Here is a 16,791-nt window from a genome sequence, read left to right as displayed (position 1 = left end):
CATGAAGATAAGACATTGATCATGTAATTTTTATATTTGATTGGAACCAAGCATTAACAATCAGTCCTTTAATGAATAGCTAATCTTTGTGTTGTTTGCCATGATTAAAGCGACTCATGCTTACCCTGAAGGACAGTTGAGGTAATGTGAAGGATGGCCTGCCATGGTTCATCATATGTCCACCACATAAGTTTCACAGATTTATTATTTTAAAGAAAAATGTAGTGCAATAAATGTTTCAAGCCTTTTCAGGTCCAACCAGAGCATCAATATCAGTACTTCAGGTGTAACGAAAGATATTGTAACCATGTGTATATGGTTCTTCTATGAGTAATTTACAACTGATATCATCTTTGATGTTGCAGATTAAGTACTAATTTAGTTTGCTCTATTTAATTATTTGTATTACTTTTTATGTTGATATCAATTAAATATTCGTGAAGAAATGGCTTTTCCCATTGCATAATCTGATGCAGTCTTTCAGCTGCAGTAGTGGGGAAGCCCCTAATTGTGTGGCGATGCTATTGTGATGGGCATAACAGATGACCAAGCTGATGTTGCTTATGAAACTGTATAACATACATGTAAAATAAGAAAGTACATTATATATAATGCATTGGTGAAATAAAGTGGCCCACTAACTTTGAAGTATGTGTAATTGTGTGATTCAGTTTTATTATGGAATTCTCTTTCATGTTTCTGTTCAGACCTTTCCATTTTCAAGCATTTATTTTATTTTTGTTTGAATCAAAAGCTTTCCTGGGAGTGTTTTATTAAATAATTTCCGCTGGTAACAATGAATATGAATAGATGAAACAGTCAAATATCTTTGGACTCCATAAATCTCTTTAACCCAAATTTCGACGTCATCAACTACGGTACTCTATGTCTCAGAGGGCACAGGGTACGAGTTAGGACTGAACATTTGGGGTTTACTCAGTTTTGGATGTTAGGTATTATGTTTGGCTTAATGTGCAGATTTTCCATCCGAGCAATTGTCATGGAGCTGGAGAATATACTGTATTGTTTCCCCCAAAGAAAAGTATCATGTAGAAACTGTAACTTTCAGTGGTTAAAGTATGAGTATAATTGCATTTAATGCTTCATGAAGATCAATCACATCCCAAGCAGCTAATGAGACAATCAAGCACATTCATTCACATAACAGACATCAAACTCTTTACATAAAACCATTAACACCAAATAATTATTACTTTATACTCAAAGTGTTCTTAATTGATCTTCTCTGTCAAGTGGATAATCAAACATTTTAAAGTTTCCAGATCATAACCTATGTACAAAACTACGGGCACAGATATGATCTTCAGCAGGTAAAAATGATACATGACTGTAACACAAGTGCCACTGATAAAACTGCTGGTCCAATAATAATAATATAAGGGTCACATTCATGGACACACAAATATGATTACACCCCTCCCATTTTGGTTCTTAATGATTGGCATCATTCAAGACCCCACTTCAGTTCAGATTCTTCTTGCCTTCTGTTCAAAAGTCCAGTGTATCTTGAATCCCAAATATATCACAATGGACACAGTATTCTCAAGAATTATGTCTAACAACAATTTTGCAATGCAAATGAACCTACAATACAGTGAAGCTGACACTGACCTTTGTTTGTCTTGAGTGGTATGATGTGACATAAAATACATATTACTTTCTGTTGGTTTATCACCATTCTTTTCTGCTTTGAAATGTTAAGCTAAAAGTTGTATTTGAAGAACTACCATAGAAATCTGATCCACAGCACCACTACTTGTGTTATTGATAGCAATGTTTTGTTTTACAGGATGCACTACATGGAACATTATTAATGTACGATGCAGCATTTTCAGAAAACTAAGATGATTTCAGCCACTTTCGGGAAAGAAAAATTCAGAAGTGATCAGGGCTTGTTTTTTTTCTATTACTCAACAAAAGAAATCTGAACTGCCCTTTCCATACAAACTATATTTACAAAAACAATGAATGATAGTACATGTAGATGGCCATACTGTTCCCCACTTGTCAAATCATTGTCACTTCCCTGCATCACGTAGCAGCCATCATATCAACTTTTGTTTCAAAATCAAAATTGTTTAGTCATTTATATCCATTTTGTTTTATTGATTGATGGGTATCAATCAGGGGAAAAATAATTCCATTACTGGATGACACCAGAAAGTGTGCAGTTAATGAAATACACCCTATTTGAAGCAGAAGATTTCAATATCTAAATCAATTATTTAACACTGACTCAACATACATGAATAAAATTCTTAAAACAATAAACATTCATAAGTATAACATTTCATGTATCATTTTCCATGTGAACGAAACACTGCTATTAGAAAATGATCCTTCATAAATAATTTTAAATTCTGATAGGCCTGTAAAAGTCTAAAATGTAGAATGCATTGTAAGAGAAAAGAAAAGTGATTCCAATTTCATTTATGAAACAAAATGGTAATGTACCTCATAATTAGTTACACAGGCACTTAATTTATTCAGGAATAAAGATGGTCATATTAAAACTATAATATGTAATAGTGATGTACCTGCTTAGCCAAAAGGGACATAAAAAATTACAAAGGACTTTGTAAAAACAAATCTTACATGAATAATTCTTCCCATCCCTTTACACTTATCATCTGTTAGAAATTGACCATACCAATACTAACATTAACTACTAGACATCAATCACATTCAAAACATAGCAATTTCAACACCTTATCAATTGCTGTATTGAAAATAAATATCTAAACAACTGATTACAATGAGAGAAAAAAAAAATTTACATGGAAACTGGAAATCGTTACTCATTGCGATACTAAAGCTTACCCTATGTTGCAAATTCGGGCTGTAAGATGTGAAAAATAACGCCTGAAAAAAAAAATGCCAGTTGTATTTAACATCCAATGATTCAGTCTGAACTGTATTAATGATATTAGAAAAACAATAATATTTTACCGTTTCTTAAAAAAATTCTTTTTCCTACAGTACATAAGATATGCACTAACCTACATGTAGGTGTGATGCACAATCTAAAAACTAATAAAGTTTATTTTCACTTGTAACTTATGATAATCATAATATACATATACAAGCTCAGCTGCTTTGTTAGAACCTCCAGAAGCTTCACTTGAACATTAGGTGACAAATTATACTTTTAGAGCAGGGGAAAAATGAATAAAAGAATAATACAAGCAACATACATCCACACGCAAACGATGATTTTTCTACAATTTCCTTATATGATTGTATTATTTTTGAACACCATTAAAACTAATATCTGCTTTGAAAACTTAAGATATATCTAAGAAAGCCTATCCCATGTTGTTAAAAAGGATTGGGCTCATCACCAAACTCCACTCCACTAGATACTCCTACACCATCACCCAGTATCTTCATCAGTTGACCAAACAAGGTCATTTGAATTTTTTTTCTTTGATCTCCCACATCTCCCCTCGACACCGAACTGTGCTCTTCCTGCACAGGCCTGCAACACTGCTTTCTTTGACGGCAAATTCCGGCATCTTGCATCGTTATACACCCTAGTGTTCCACTTTTCCACACATCAGGCTTGATTTTCACATTTATATTTCTTTGATTATCAACACCCCCAAACATGATAATCAAAGTGGTTGCACCACTTTTTGTCAGTTGAATTTGTCTCAATTTATTATGCTCACATTCTTTTTTTTTCACTTCAGAAAAAAAAAACTTTGTATTTCAATAGTTCATATCTCTTCTTTCCTACCCCCATCAACTGACTGGAAACAACAAGGTTTTAGTGGAGATAGCCGGAGTGGGGTTTGATGGTTCAAGCGCTGCCACTGCAATCACGAGCAATGTGGCCCATCCTGCCACAGTTGTAGCACTTGGTATCTTTCTGCGTTCCACGGTATCCCCGGTACTCTTGACTCTCTACGTCAGGACAGTCACGAGCCTTGTGTCCTTTCCCGTCACAGCTGATGTGATTAAAAAAAAAACTCATCAAACAGAGTGTCATCACACATAACTTCTACAAACAGATTAAAGTTGATCCTTAAAATGATTTCTTGGTAAAGCCCCAAAAAAGTTTGTATGACATAACGGGAGTAAAAAAAAGGGTCTTGTCAGACATTTTTTTTTTCCTAGGTCATGGATGATGTCCTATTGTGCCTTTCGCAAGTAAAAATGATAAACGAAACAATGAAAATTATAGTAAGTTGGCACTTACATATTTTTAAGAACAAGGTATATCTCGGTTTATGATGACTTCTGTGATAATTTGGAACGAGTTTGAAATTCATACGCTAAGTGTTCTTCTCTTATTACATGAATGAAAATCAAAGGACCAATGATTCAAAGACATGTTTCTGGTACCATCTATACAGAGAAGCAAAAAATTATTACAAATCATTTCCTAATATGTCACAAAGTAGAACAGAATAAGTTAAAGCCACCCAAAAAGCAAGTACTTTGAATGAAAAGAGAAAAATCAAAGCATATAACACAAAATATCTGATAAAAATTGAATATAAGGAGGCTGTTCAGATTCACAGGATACAATTCAAATGCTTACATAAGAAACAAATCATGCTTTCATTAACCCTAACATCACGGGGGGGGGGGGATCAAATCCACTAGCAACTGGTGGACATGGCCTTTGCATAATTTGGTGAAACATTAAGCTTGCTTAAGAAGGAAACAAGAAGACACAAGTCAAATTATTCTTACTTGTAGCAAGTCATGTTGGGGCATGCAAAAGCTTGGTGACCTTCCTCCTTACAGTTGAAACAGGCTGAACCACCACCACCACCACCTGATCTTCCACGACTTCCATAGTCTCTATCTCCATTCTCTGGACATTGGGCTTTCACATGACTGGTACTCCCACAGTTGTAGCAAGCCTTACCCTCAGGACAGTTACTCTTCATGTGTCCCTGTTTCCCACAGTTGTAACACTTGACTATACAAGATGTAGGGGAGAAATGGTCATTCGAAAAAATTAAGAAACAATCCACAAAAGTCTGAACACCCTTTCAAGAGAATAGCTATTCTTTATACCCAAGACTAACATTAGCCCCATCCCAATTTTACCCTCAACTAATTTGCAACCAGGAAATTTAAGAATTCTCTCATTTTCGAAAAACAGTAGCCTGTTATTTGGGAAAAGGTTGCAGTTATTGTCTTTGCTGCTATGCGATATGTCTGATGTGGCAAAGTCTACTAATTGTGGATGGCTTCGCCTATAGACTCCTGTCTTGCTTTTGATGTTTTTTTTATTGTGGATGGCTTCGCCTATAGACTTCCGTCTTCTTGATTTTTTATAATCAACAATGAAATGAGGCCAGATTTTGGTACAAAAAATTTTCATGCGTATGTATGAAGAAGAAATAAATTGGACCAATGCATATGCACAACATGGGTAATACACAAATGAGTCAATGTCACACACTATTTTATTTGTATTCTATCATATGAAATATAGCACATTTTAATTTTTTTTAGATTGCCTATATGAAGCAGTTTCATTGGATCAATAAAGGTTGCATCAGTGGCAATTCCACATATTCAAGGAGGAATCAAATTTTGCTTCGCATTGTGGGGAACAATTTTGTATGTATTTCAATTATACGTTAATAGGATACAGTAATAAGCCACGGGTCATCCTGTTTTGTTTTTTTTTTTGTTTTTGTTTTGTTTTTTGGCATTTGTTTCTGCATTTATTGGTAATTCGATATAATAGCAATAATCATAATGCATATAAAGTACAAAAATAAATAAATGACAAATTGTGACGATTACATAATAGAGGGATAATTTACATAATAGACATGTAAGCGATAACAAATATGGTTCGACCGGTGACCGCCCGGGATTAATTTACGGCAGAGACCGGTGGACTGCAAAATAAATACATACAGAAGAAATTCAGTGTCGCCAAAGACTATAAATTATCAACCAAGTTTAGGCCTATATTTCTTCATCTAGATCTATATGTGCTTAAGCCGGGGTAATAGTATGCAGCGCTTAAAAACATTTGTATTAAGCGCTATATAAATGTTGCATATTATTATATGTAAAATTCCTCATATGATATAATTTCCAAACCTCGATCAACTGAGTAATAGATCAGTCACAATTGCTCTAATTATTTGAAAAATTTTATAAACAGATCTAGAAAAAAAAATATAGGCCAAAACTTGATTGATAATTTGTAGTCTTTGGGGACACTGAATTTCTTTTTTTTTTCTGATTTGGTAGACCGATGACTGCCATCGTGAGTGGGTGACATCATCACTCTTATCATCTGCATACCGACCAGGGGGCCGTTTCATAAAGCTGTTCGTATGTTAAGAGTGACTTTAAGAACGACGATGTTGTATACCATTTACCAAAATAAAGGACCACCAGTCATTCTTACTTACAAACACCCTCCAGGCTATGGATATAAGCTGTTAGGAGCAATTCTTTAAAATGTCATAACTTTGCTATGTCACATCTGATTTTAATGAAATTTTCATTCTTATATTTGTGTGATTTCCTTTCTATCTATCCAAGTCTACTTTTTTTGTCTAATCTTTGACTACTGACCTTTTACTTTCAAGTCTCGCGCAAATTTTGAGACCAAATTTGTGACACCTGGGTACGCGTTTACGACATTACGCAACATTATGTAAGTGCATGTCGGACCCAAAATTGCTCATAAACGTAATTTCATGTAAAAATCCAATGCAAATTGTGTATTGAGCCAAAATTCATAAATGTATCATTATTTCTACTTTTACTTAATTAATTTTGCCTTGTTTATGATCAGAATTAAGTCTGGAACGATTTCCATTGAAAAAACAATAAAAAACAAAAAGTGGAAAAACAAAGAAATACATAAGAAATTCATAAAACAATAAAATACATAAGAAATTGATTTGCAAACCGAAGTTTTTTTTAAATGTGATTGTTAAGAATGCTAAAAAGAACATTTTTACCAAAAATTAGCATTCTAGCTTTTAAAGTGAATTAGAGCAAAAAGTATGATTATAACGCATAAATTTAGCATAATTCATATGAAATAAAATCTCATTATTTTGGAAAGTTTTACCATACAGCCTTGTAGATTACATCGCACACTACCAGCGTGCAAATTTTTGCATCGCTCGCGTGATCCCCCCCTCGGAATGACAAGAATCAAAATACCCCGGGAGATTTAGGGTTAAGGCACTTACCATATTCTATATCGGTGTTTGGACAGCTACTGGAGATGTGCCCTGGTTTTCCACATCGATAGCAGAGATCTGGTTTGAAAAAAAGTGATGACTTATTCAGATATCATGCAACACAGCCTAAAAGGACAAGTCCACCCCAACTAAAAGTTGATTTGAATACAAAATCCAACAAGCCTAACACTGAAAATTTCATCAAAATTGGATGGAAAATGGTGTTATGACATTTTAAAGTTTTGCTTAATTTCACAGAACATTTATATGCACATCCTGGTTGGTATGCAAATGAGCAGACTGATGATGTCACACACTACTTTTGTATTTATTACACAAAATATGAAAGAATTCTAATTTTCTCTTCATTGTCCTGTGAAACAAAATTTCATTCCTTCTTGAACATGTGGAAAAACAATACCAGTATTTCAAGTTTATGGTTACGTCAAGTTGGTCCTTATTGTCTGTAAAAATTAAAATATTGTATGATTCAAACAATAAACAAAAGAAATATTGAGTGAGGGACATCATCGACTCATTTGCATGTCACTGAGTTTCGCATATAACTATTTTGTGAAAAATAAGCATAACTTTTAAATGCCATAACTTTCTTATTTTATATCCAATTTTGATGAAATCTTCACATTGTGCTTGTTTGTTTTTCTCTATTCAAATCATCATTTTTCTGGGGTGGATTGACCTTTGAAAACATTTTATGTACAAAGTCATTGGAATATGAGGCACCAAATAGAGGCAAGGAAAAAAGGAACTATGTAAGTACCATTCATCAGTCACCATGACTTGTGACATTATAATTATTTCAATACGCCACGAGTTTGACCATAAAATATTCAGACATGAAGTGGTAGACATATCAATTTTGCATGATTGAAATCCACCCGTAGCTGCAAATTTTTAACAAGCAGAACACCTCTGACATTCTTGCCTGCATTACGCAATCCAATATAGCAGCAGTGCTGACTCTGAAAGCAACTGAGATGGAAAAACAATTTCTTTATAAAATACTAAATTTGTTAACCTTAAATCATTCTTATGATTTCTTTGAAAATCGGGTCACAACTAATTGTGGAGTGTGCGCCAGGCTTAAGTCACTATTGCACATGAAGTGGTTCAATATCTACATTGTACTTGGCCAGAGGGAATATTAATTGCAGTTTGATGTCCACTTTCTGGCCAATGTTTGTTTCCATCGTGCCTAACCTAACCCCAATCCTACAAGAAAGTACTGTCTGCTGATAAGTGCCAAGTAAAATTCAGAATGTATCAAGAAATGACTTGCCAAAATGATATATCTAGTTATTCTTACCCTCCTCAGATGTGTCTGAACAATCACGGGCCCTGTGACCAAATTGGTTACACTTGTAGCATCTAGTATCTGTAACAGCATAAACAAGATCAGAAATACATTTGGCTGTAGCTGAAAAACATGAAACTCAATGTTTTGTCACCACAAAAAAATAGGCTTCACATGCCTTGCCCAGTTTGGCAAATTGCCAACTGTAAAATTACATTTTGCAACATTGTTGAAAGGAATTTGCTTGAGACAAAACAAAATAAAAATACCAATAACAATTGCTGAAACCCATTTAATAGTGATCTATGACCTTCTTGTGCCTTTCAGCAACCTTTGAGATCAACAGCTCTGATTTATAGGGACAAAATTCCACAGGACAATAGCCACTGGAGCTTATCTCAACTTCAAAACAGAGAACTACCCATCTCATAAATGTAAAAATAAAAATCCAGTCTTACAGAGCTATAACACCCTTCAATATTAATACTGGATATATAATAATTGAGACTTTCATGCATGCAAATGTTGCAACTCATCCTTAAAACTTGGAATCTTGACTGCACATTGTCAGTCAAAATTTAATACTATGCAAATACCAGATCAAAAATACATGGACATTCTTTATAACTTCTAAAATTTTCAAATAATCTGTGATCATTCACCTTGTAATAAGAGCATCATTTATGAAAACAAGATACATGTGATCTCTGTGACCTTTGCCGTAACTAGTCATAACCCCCCAAACTAATCTTATAATCACAAGGATGATTCCTCTAGATTCAAACGGTCTAAGGCCGTGTTTATGCTTCCACTTTTCAGGCCAGAATCAGCGTTTCCAAACGTGATTAGTCCAAAACACGGTTGCGTCCATGCTTATTTTCATTTAAACGCTGTTTCAAAACGCCGATCGTAAACTCACAAAAAGGTGCGTTTGTAAACGTCGTTTGACCAGAATCAGGCTTTCTGGGGAAGTATAAACAGAACCACGATCGTAAACGTGTTTAAATGACGTCATTTGGTACATGCTTCCGGTGAGATGAAAATCCGCGGGCAAATAGTCGTATTGCTCCATGTTATCTCCACGTAATAACAATCTGAAAAAACTTTCGAAAAAAGGCTCGCCCAATTTGACCTCACTTTACGATGCGAAGCCAGCTGGAGATCATGATTTGCTCTGAAAAGTTAAGCATAAACAGCACTCCCAGAACCACGTTTACGATCAGCGTTTTGAATCGACGTTTAAAATCGCTGATTCTGTCCTCGCAATGGAAGCATAAACACACCCAAAGTAATCATAAGGAAACACAGCAGGCAGATTTAAGGACAAACGACCCCAAACCATGCTGCCTCCAGCAAACACTGTAGAGTTCACAAATGAAAGTAAAGGTGACTTAATCATGTAAACTTTATCATATCCATTGTAAAGGTTGCAAGGGCAAGACACCTTAACTGTCATCTTAATTTGTCAAAATTGAGAGCAACAAATGGCAATAAAATGTGAACTACTTGACAAATAGTATGTACATGTAGGTCTAAAAGCATGCATTGCATGCTAACAGCAGCAAAAACAGACCAAAAAAAAAGAAGAAAAAAAACCCTACCTAAAATAGAAGCACTACATATAATGTACGTGTTGTCAAATTATCAATTTACAGTGGAATAGAGCCTTGGTCATAAAATGTGTTGGAAATTATCAAAATAAATAAAACAGAATGGTGAAAGTTTGAAAGAAATCAGACAAGCAATAAGAAAGTTATGACTGCTTTAACCCATTACACTGGGGGGGGGGGCCTTGACAAATTTCGTAACTATGCCGCTAGGCAACATTTTTTGACTGCGCAGCTCACTGGCTTTCCTTTCAAGCCTTGCGCATCTTTTTAGATCAAATTTGCGATGACCGGGTACTTGGTTCTGAAATTATGGAATACTTTGTAGGTACAAAATTGCTTGAAAACATGATTCCATGTGTACAAAGTCAATGCAAATTGTGTTTTTCAACCAAAAATCATATAAGTATGATTATTTTTACTTTTGTTGTTTTAGGTGGATTTACATGTATGTTATTCATGACAAAGGGTTCCTGACAAAGTTCATCCCAAAAAAAAGTTTGAAAAATAAAGAAATACATAAGAATAAAAAACAAAAAAATACATAGGAAATTTATAGAAATTAAAAATGTATATTTGTTCACCAAAAATAGCATTCTACTAGCTATTATAAAGTGGGTTAAAGGCAAAAACATACCACAAAAAAGAGTAAATTTAGGGCAAATTCATACGCTTATTTGCAAAAGTAATCAAAAAATAAAAGCGATCAATTTTCTTAAAAGTTTACTGTACTGTCTTGGAGTTCACATGTACTTCTGCGTGCAAATTTTCACAGCAATCAACAGCCGAATTCTGAGGGGGAGGGGGTCAAATTGAACCCCCCCCCCCGTATAAATAGCCCAGTTAAGATAGGGTTACATTTGAGATCCCTGAAACTATGTAGATTTCAAACATGCAACTGGGAAAGTAAATTTTGACAAGGGACAAGGTATACTGGGAGGCAGGCCGGCCGGAACTCCGAACCTGGCAAGTTGGGAGAATTTTCGCAGGGTCAAGCCAGTCCGGGTTGAGAGCTATAAACAGCAGAGATCAGAAGCTATAATAAGTCTTGGAAAAATACCACATAAACAGCAAGATGATGTAACTATTTACCTCCATGCATGAACTAGGCTCATATTTACTCCCAGACAATCTAACTTAATCGATCCTTGAAATCAATTTCAGCCCCATCAAGCAGAAAAAAAACCTTATTTTGGCTTTGATCGCGATGTCTTCTTTTGATTTCTTAGTTAATATTTCACCAAACGAATGTAGAGGGCAGCAACACTGTTTGTTGACTTTGTGTTTGCCAGTTATAATCACCAATTTCTGCACATATCCAAAAGAATATATGGTGGCAAGAGGCCCTAAATCTGAGAATTTAATGATGAAATCAAGATCGAAGCCAAAATAAAGCTGTTCCTGATCCAAAAATGTAGCCACAATTTTTTTTCTTACATTATCTCCTTATTGAAGAATCCAAACTAAACCAAAATTCTATACATGGGACTACATATCTTTTTTAGAACTTAATTTCAATCTAACAGAAAACTATTGCTTGTTTTGTAAATTTTCTTTTGGATAATATGAAGGTCATCATTTTACATCATATTAAAAGAAAATGTTCAAATATAAGTTCATTTCACGTTGCCTTTGTGTAGATATATCAGATGTCATTCTATAACCGGGTAAGGGTTTACGTTTTAAGTCGTAATTAACACAAGGCAAAAGCAATTTTGTGTCTCGCCCACGTATAAAAATAACCAGAAATATCGTGATTCGCGAGGGCATGCAACAGAATTGTATCAAAACCTCATTGCAATATGACTGGGATGGAATAACACTTGCCTTAAGAGCCTTGCATGTAAACTTTAATGTTGACTTGAAAATGACCTTTGACCTTATCATGTGACCTCTGACTGCAGCATAACATGCAGGTCCCCCAAGTCTACCCACCATCCAAGTTTGGTTGAAAAGTGACTTACGGTTGCAGAGTTAGGTGTCATAAGAGAGTCTTGCATGTAAACTTTAACATTGACCTGAAAATGACCTTTGACCTTACCATGTGACGTCTAACTGCAGCATCACATGCAGGTCCCCCAAGTCCATCTACCATCCAAGTTTGGTTGAAAAGCGACCTACGGTTGCGGAGTTAGGTGTCATAAGAGAGTCTTGCATGTAAACTTTAACATTGACCTGAAAATGACCTTTGACCTTACCATATGACCTCTGACTGCAGCATATCATGCAGGTCCCCTAAGTCCATCTACCACCCAAGTTTTGGTTGAAAAGTGACCTACGGTTGTGGAGTTATGTGTCATTAGATTTGTGACGGACGGACAGACGACATTTGGATCCCTAAGTCTCGCCTTCACCTCTGGTGGGCGAGACAAAAAAATACACCAATTTTGTAATGTAATGCAGCATGATATAGCTAAAACAGAGAATCCAATCAATAACTTTAAACTTCTGATAGTCATTTTAAAAGTTTGAGTGAAATGTTTTATCCTAGAAAATGCATGTCCAAACTCGGTAACCAGACCTTCATTTTTGAGGAGCGCGATCGCACTGGTCCTCCTACCGCGCTGCTCCTAAAAAAAAAATAAGGAGAGCCAAAAAATCATGCTCCTAAAAAAAAAAAAAAAATTAAAATAAAATTGAAAAAATTTCACATTTCACATCTTTAAATCCATGAAATGGCCTCTTTTTTTCCATCATTCCTCAAAATTACTTCGATTTAGTTGAAAACTATCAGAAAAAAGAAGAATATTCATCTCTTTCCCCGACTGATTTTAATTGAAACTCGGTAAATATTGCTGTCCCATGTAGTCCCATATGTAGATTTTCATGGCAAAACCATGGAAGTCTACATGTGGAACTACAATATTTACCGAGGTAAGTTCAAATCAGTAATTTCAAGGAATTATGGAAAAGAGAAGGCCATTTCATCGATTTAAAGATGTAAAATGTGAAATTTTAGCAATTTTTTTTTTTTTGGAGGAGCGCTTACGACATTTTGTAAACGTATTGACGTGACCCAGGTCTAGTTTCACCACAGATTAATTAATAGCTAACACAGCTATTGCATATATACAATGTTAAGAACTATCTATTTATCACACATGTAATGCAATGAATTGATTTGAGCTCCTCACGGAGAGCGATTCTGAGGAGATCAATTGAGCTAAGAAAAATGAGAGCGATTTATTGAGCTCCACGAAATTATAAACGTGAAGGACTGTGTAACCATGTTTATGAATATTCATATCTCATTAATGATGTGGATCGCTGAAACATATGTAAATATTTTCAAAAGTGGGTTTCAGGAACTACTGTCAGGTGCCATTTCTTTGCAAATAATGATTAAAATTGAATGCTAAAATTTATTTCTGAATGTTGCTCCGTTACCTTGGAAGTGCCATTAAGATCGGTACTTGGGAATTGATTTGGACAAAATTTACATTAAATTAGTTCACTGACATCGCTAGGTATGAAAGTGAATTAGGGTCTGGCGTGCACCAAGCAAGGCCAGGCTGTGTTGTGCGGTGGCTCCAAGTTCCAGGCCGATCCAGGACACAGAAATTTTGTTTGCTAATCCTTCCGGTCCAAGATCAAGATGGGTTTTCCCTCCGAGCCTCAAAATTAGGACAGTGACAACTTTCCCATAAGCCATATGCTTAATTATCAGGGATTTGTGATCTTCGTCAAAGTAAACACCCCTGGGGCAGTAACCTAAATACAGTCAACTACACTTCAGAAGAGCCTATTAATCCAACCCAGTTGTTTATAATACCAAAATGATAACAAAAGACAAAGTCAATGTTCGATTGAATGTGAACAATGCCTTCAAAAGCAGGTTTCAAAATAGTCTGTGTAGAGTATACAGCACCAGGTAGGCCTATATGTATCTACAATACAAGTACAATGTTTACAGTTACATGCAGAACGGCATCAATCGGTCTAAGATTGCAACAAGCGATACTTACTGGACAATAGAGACCCACCATTGGAATTTGTAAAACGACCTAAACGTAGCCAAACAATTTATCAACAAAAAAATTACATTAAAAACAATGCAATTCTATGTCATATTTGCCTGAACCTTTAACCACACCTAAAAATAAATTAGAATGATATGATAGTGTTCAAATATGAATTTTTGTAAAAATTCTGGAAATTCTTCTTTGAGTACTTACTTACCTATTTATAAATGTGTAATGCCACCAGTGTTTTTCTCTTTTTGTTTTTATTTGTAACCAAGTAAATATATACTCTTAATCATTAAAGATGTGAAGTCATCAATTGCTTATAATTAGTCAATATCAAAAAGAAAAAAATATTCACATTTTTGCAGAACACATTAAATTTGTTATAAATATTCTACACATCACTGCAAGTGAAATAATAATCTTTCATTCATAATCAATATTTCAAGGTTGTGTGTATTCTATTTTATTATCTTTATCATCTTATTTAACCTTTATACATACCTCTGTTTCTTCCTCCCCCAAATCCATTCCTAGCATAGTCGTCACCATTTCTCACTTCATTCTGACAATCACGGGCAATATGTCCACCCTTACCACATCTGAAGCATGGACCGGAGTTCATCTTGGAATCTAATATCAATTTATATCACCTGGGGATAGACGTGAACAAAAAGAATAATAAATGACTCAACAAAAATTTAATCACATCTTTAAAATTTCTGATGCAAAGTAATGTTTGGGCTTCACCACAATCGACTCATTCTGGAAAGAGCGACCTCATTTCGTGACTTTGCCAAATAACTTTCGATACAAAGCCCCCAAAAGACTGACCTCAATATCTGGAATCATTTCATTTCACAATGATACTATTCTCAGTGGCATTGACATTCACTAATAATTTTCATTATTAGGCCCTAAAATGACCCCTCCCTTCAATGTTTGCGCAAAAAATATGGACACCAAAAATTATGTGTCGCTAAGGCGAGCACATATTATGCCTGCCTGTGGCATGGAAAATGGAGTTGTTGATCTGTAATCTCTTGTTGGTTGTTTAGCTGAACTCCGTTGGCTTCACTCACCAAATACAGAGACCGAAGTTCTAGTGTACAGGGGACTCAATGGCCATATGTTTATGTACTTAAGATCGGATAAAACAGGGAAGTGAATTTGCACGACAGCCGAGGTAAGTCACTGTTTTTGATTTTGTTCCTTTTAACTTTATTTTTCTCCATTTTTTGGCAATCAATGCCAAGAGGGAAAGGTAATCCTCTGTTTTAGGGGTCCAAATTATTTTAGGTTGCTAACTTCAGGCAAAAGTCACAAATGCACTTACAATGAGAATAAGTCGTCCGCAAGCTACAAGGCCGTGAACGTACGAGCGCCCTCGATCGCCTATCGGCCTGGCTGGTCAATTGACTGCTCTCCCGGGGATCGGAGTCAAGGCGAAAGGTGGGGGGGGTCCAATAGATACATATATTGCTATATATCACCTCCTCTGTTTGAGGGGATTTTATTAATTGTGGCATTGGGGGGTACATTTTAGGGCATAATGATGACATTGGTAGCAAGGAGAAGGGGTGGTGGCAAGAGGGGATGAACTGCTCCATTATTAAGGGGCGCAGGCACAAGGGGGGGGGGTCCAATAGATACATATATATTGCTATATAACACCTCCTCTGTTTGAGGGGATTTTATTAACAGAGGAGGTGTTATATAGCAATATATATGTATCTATTGGACCCCCCCCACCTTTCGCCTTGACTCCCCAGGAGAGCAGTCAACTGACCAGCCAGGCCGATAGGCGATCGAGCGCGCTCGTACGTTCACGGCCTTGTAGCTTGCGGACGACTTATTCTCATTGTAAGTGCATTTGTGACTTTTGCCTGAAGTTAGCAATCTAAAATAATTTGGACCCCTAAAACAGAGGATTACCGAGGGAAATTGCAATTATTGCATTTCGGTCGCGTTAATTTTCAAAATTTTTATTCATTAGATCGACAAAAATTGAAAAGCCCTGACGGGGGGGATTTTGCATTGCAAGTCCCCTAATGGTGGCTGCACGATAGCGAGCCGTCTGTGTACGAGGAGAAATTTTTAAAAAATGTTTAAAAACTCGAAACAGACGGCTGCCAGCTGTAAAGCCTGTAATCCTGTATAGACTATAGTTTGGCATGCACTCACGACTCAGACAGTCTCACCACCGCCACTCACCAGTGCAGTCTGACTCTGACTCGGAGTCGGAGTCTTGGCGTCAACATTCACCCGCACGTGGGTATTGTTTACGTTTCATACTAGTACACAGGGTGCACAGAAAGCATAGTCACATATACTATAGTGATCCGTGCTAACAGAAATTCTGGGTATGTTTTTATACTAGTATCAGTTATCAATCAAAATAAATTACCGAAATGTCTCGGAAAGAAGCCTCTTTTCCTAGATCCAGCAGCATGTAAAATGTCGTATTTGGCACGTGACATTTGCACACGAAACGCAAAAAACAATCCATCTTGCTTTCCTTTCTGCTTTTCTCGCGCTTCGCTGTAATGAAGTGCGGTCTGCAAAAAAGTAACCAACCAATTGCCTGATGACATCATCATTTTGTTCATTGAATATTCATGAGACATGCATTGATATTACGGATTGAGAACCGGGGCTCTACATCAATTTTAGAGACGCACCATCCGGGCGCACCAGTAGAT

The 16,791-nt window shown here is 35.9% G+C and overlaps 1 protein-coding gene across 1 annotated transcript; it reads right to left on the bottom strand.

The window, feature by feature from the left end:
* Window positions 1-1,210: 1,210 nt before the first annotated feature.
* Window positions 1,211-16,597, bottom strand: LOC121409959 (zinc finger protein GIS2-like). The gene is made up of 6 exons (XM_041601752.1): window positions 16,497-16,597; window positions 14,594-14,742; window positions 8,530-8,598; window positions 7,212-7,280; window positions 4,723-4,954; window positions 1,211-3,971 (listed from the first exon to the last, which is right to left on the bottom strand). Exons 2-6 carry the CDS (start codon window positions 14,712-14,714, stop codon window positions 3,824-3,826), a joined length of 639 nt encoding a protein of 212 aa, XP_041457686.1. The 5' UTR covers window positions 14,715-14,742; window positions 16,497-16,597; the 3' UTR covers window positions 1,211-3,823.
* Between the last annotated feature and the right edge of the window lie 194 nt (window positions 16,598-16,791).

This window comes from Lytechinus variegatus, chromosome 3 (assembly GCF_018143015.1).
Source record: "Lytechinus variegatus isolate NC3 chromosome 3, Lvar_3.0, whole genome shotgun sequence".
NCBI classification, from domain to species: domain Eukaryota; kingdom Metazoa; phylum Echinodermata; class Echinoidea; order Temnopleuroida; family Toxopneustidae; genus Lytechinus; species Lytechinus variegatus.
This window is presented reverse-complemented; position numbering and strand designations above follow the sequence as displayed.

Excerpts from the sequence above, each read along its gene's own strand:
- LOC121409959 (XM_041601752.1), bottom strand. The coding sequence starts at position 14,714 with ATGAACTCCGGTCCATGCTTCAGATGTGGTAAGGGTGGACATATTGCC. Across the intron at positions 7,281-8,529 it reads TTCAGACACATCTGAGGAGG|ATCTCTGCTATCGATGTGGA; the intron begins GTAAGAATAACT and ends TTTTCAAACCAG. Across the intron at positions 3,972-4,722 it reads CCCAACATGACTTGCTACAA|CTGTGACGGGAAAGGACACA; the intron begins GTAAGAATAATT and ends TAATCACATCAG.